The 3,696-nt window shown below is 38.9% G+C and overlaps 1 protein-coding gene across 1 annotated transcript; it reads left to right on the top strand.

Annotated features, from left to right (window-relative positions):
• The first annotated feature begins 948 nt into the window (after window positions 1-948).
• LOC115306412 (olfactory receptor 52I2-like) lies at window positions 949-1,938 on the top strand. The gene has a single exon (XM_029956794.1). It carries the CDS (start codon window positions 964-966, stop codon window positions 1,936-1,938), a length of 975 nt encoding a protein of 324 aa, XP_029812654.1. The 5' UTR covers window positions 949-963.
• Window positions 1,939-3,696: the final 1,758 nt, after the last annotated feature.

Genomic DNA, 3,696 nt, shown 5'->3' with positions numbered 1-3,696 from the left:
CTTCAAGTTAGTATTGGTACATACTATGTACATTAGGAAGTATTTTCCTTTCTAAAGGATAAAGCTTGTTATTTGGAATGTCTCGGTGGTTTAACATGAAGAGGGAGTTATAGGACTTGAAGAATTATAAAAACCTATTGGGGCTCATCTATGAAGGAGCCCTAAAGTTTTGTCTGTAACTATTTAATCTACTAATTGAAACTAGCTCAACAGAAAATCCATGCTGAAAATTAGGGAAGGTAGGAGGTCACAATTATTTCCAGACAATTTATCATCACCTATGGAAAGTGTTAGTGTTGTTCTCCAATCTCATCCAAACTCATCAATCTATTTGTTCAACCAGAAGGATGCTTCATTCATCTACTGTCAAAGCACTATACTAAAGATACAAAATATGACATGTTAAATCTTAAGAAATTCATTGTTTCATTCAATAATTATTAAGTAACATGAACTGAACATACAAAGATAGAAGACAAATTCCTCTGTTTTCTCACTCATTCTTTGGAAACTGTTTGCTATGAGGACATGTATCTTCTTTTAATGTACATGTGACATCATAGCCATGGATCATACACTTGGTATAAGGCCATGAACAAGACACACAGTTGATTGAATACAATGATGTCATAGGTAGAGTATTAGAATTGTTTAGGCCCCTCAGAGGTCAACATGGGAGATTCCATGAAAGTTCTGAAAAAGGTACCTCCCTCTGTGTGAGCTGGAGAAGGGGCCATGAGCTGCTATTTGAATAAAGAGAATTAGTAAGGCAAAGAATTCTGAGGGAGATGGAAAGTGGGGCAGGATAAACTGCTCAGATGTCAGTTTTCTGATCCTGTAGTCCACTGAGCTGAAAATGCCACCAGGTGCTCCTAGCAGTATACAGCTGGGAGCAAGTCTTACAGGATTGCATCCATTTCTTACATCATTTTATGTGTTAACAGGAAAGCAGTCTCACCTGTGATGCTGGGGACACCCTATAACCATTCAGTGGAAACCCCTGACACTTTCTTCCTTGTGGGAATCCCAGGTTTGCCATCTTCACATCTTTGGCTGGCTATTTCACTGGGTGCCATGTATACCATATCCCTGTTAGGAAACACCCTCATCATGACCGTAATCTGGGTGGATTTCACTCTACAAGAGCCCATGTATTGCTTCCTGTGTGTTCTGGCTGCCGTGGACATTGTTATGGCCTCCTCTGTGGTACCGAAGATGGTGAGCATCTTCTTTTCAGGAGATGGCTTCATCAGCTTTAATGCTTGTTTCACTCAGATGTATTTTGTCCATGCAGCCACATCTGTGGAGACAGGGCTATTGCTGGCCATGGCTTTTGACCGCTATATAGCCATCTGTAAGCCTCTACACTACAAGAGGATTCTTACACCTCAATTGATGCTGGTAATGAGTATGGCCATCACCATTAGGGCTGTCATATTCATGACTCCACTGAGTTGGATGGTAAGTCATCTGCCTTTCTGTGGCTCCAATGTGGTTCTCCATTCCTACTGTGAGCACATAGCTGTGGCCAAGTTGGCATGTGCTGACCCCATGCCCAGTAGTCTCTACAGTGTGATTGGCTCCTCCATTATCGTGGGCTCTGATGTGGCCTTTATTGCTGCCTCCTATAACCTGATTCTCCAGGCAGTATGTGGTCTCTCCTCAAAGAATGCTCAGTTGAAAGCGTTAAGCACGTGTGGCTCCCACATGGGGGTTATGGCTCTGTACTACCTACCTGGGATGGCCTCCATCTATGTGGCCTGGCTTGGGAAGGACACAGTGCCTCTGCATATCCAAGTACTGTTAGCTGATTTGTATCTGGTCATCCCACCTACCTTTAACCCCATTATTTATGGCCTGAGGACCAAACAAATACGGAAGCGAACATGGAGCTTGCTGACACGCTGCGTCTTTGACCACTTCAAACTGGGTTCATAAACACAAATTCTGTTCAGGTCTTGAGCAATCAAGATGACTCAAGATCAAGCATTCAAAGATGCCTTAGAAATCAGTAGGGCTTGTTTGGTTTGCTTAGCACCACAGAGAGTGCTAAGACGAAGCTGTAAAAGGTATTCTTGCCTAATTTTCCAGTTTCTAGTAAGAATGTGGATGGAATGATTAATTTTATGACAACATCTTTAATGGTTTCAATCAACTAGTATCTGTATAAGAGATAAATCTGGGCAGAGAATACAGATTTGGGGTTTTTCTTTCTTTAGCTTCTGACCCTTATGTTCAACTTAGTATCCTCAAAGTCTCCCTGCAGACAGATACCAACTGTTTTGTCCCCCCACACCTGGCTGATTTTCTAAGAATTGTTCATCTCTCATGTGATTATTATGGAAGCAAGTGTTAATATATAACCCTGCCTTCTGGCTCATTGATGAATCTACTCCACTTGGGTCATGTGCTTATACCTCAACCAGAGTCCATCTCTAGTCAAACTGGATCCCGGTTCATCTGAGGAGGTAATAAACTTGAGGTCACTGACTGTGGTCATTTTCAAACACATGAACTTGGAAAGAGAAATCTGTACCATAGCAAGATGGCGAATTAGCAAGATGGGATGAAGAATCTAAGTCTCTGGTTCTCTGATTCCAATTCATTTTGGACATACAGGCACAACTGTTATTAAGTTTTGTAAGATACCTCTATATCCTTTTCATTTCTCTCCTATTGTGAAGCTAGTTGGAGTCAGTATACTAATAACCAGCTTTTGCTTTTAAACAGCAGAAATTAAGGCAATATGAGTTTGGTTGTGGGTATCTTCCTTTTTGCTTCCTAGTCATGATTTATATATATGAACTTTAAGGCATAAAAGAAAAGGATCAAACATAATATAGGTCTTTCTTCATTTAGACACCACCACAGAAGTGTGCTCTGGGATGAAGAGGTTAATAGAAAGCAATATCAATAATGAAGCTGAAATGTCACTATCTTTTCCAGGTCACCAGATACTGGTGTTTGGATTTTGTTTTTATTTTCCACTTTCTGAATCTTAAACTGAATAACCAGTATATGTTAAAAGAAGATTTCACATGTAAAAGACACATAAATTTAACTTTGTTACATGTGAAAATCTATCTTAATAAAAAAATAATTTCTTAATAGTGTTGATAATAAGTTACTATATCTGAGTCTTAGTATTTCCTTGCTACTGATGGAGGATACAATGTTAATTCATAGACAGCACTAAAGATTAAAGAAAATAATGAATAGGGAGCATATAACACAACATCTGATATACTGTCTCTACTTAAAAAATATATGCCTCAAATTTCTAATTCTATAGTTTTAAGACCTAGGTCTAGGCTCTATTGAAACTGTATTCCCATGTAGGTCAGCACTCATGTGATTACTGTTCCAAATAGTCTGCTTAAAAACTTAGCATCCATACCTTTTGCAAGCACTGAAATTATTTACCTACCCAGAATGTATTCTATTTCTGAATACCACTGAATCAGCTTCTAAAAACTTCATAATGATGTACTGAGTTCCCAAAGAGTAGGAAAAAGAAACTCCTCTTACAACCCCTAACATAAAAACAAATCAAGATCATGAGGTGATTAAGTGCATTTGATAAGATTTCATTTTGAAATGTCACACTCTTCTTTCCCTATAAGCAACCCAAAGAAGAGACTATGTTCATCAAATACAAGAATATTAGATGTATTAAACAATCTGCTGTAAAGTAAC

This window comes from Suricata suricatta, chromosome 11 (assembly GCF_006229205.1).
Source record: "Suricata suricatta isolate VVHF042 chromosome 11, meerkat_22Aug2017_6uvM2_HiC, whole genome shotgun sequence".
Classification (NCBI taxonomy): Eukaryota; Metazoa; Chordata; class Mammalia; order Carnivora; family Herpestidae; genus Suricata; species Suricata suricatta.
The sequence above is the reverse complement of the archived record's forward strand: the minus strand, read 5'-3'. Positions and strand labels throughout refer to the sequence as shown.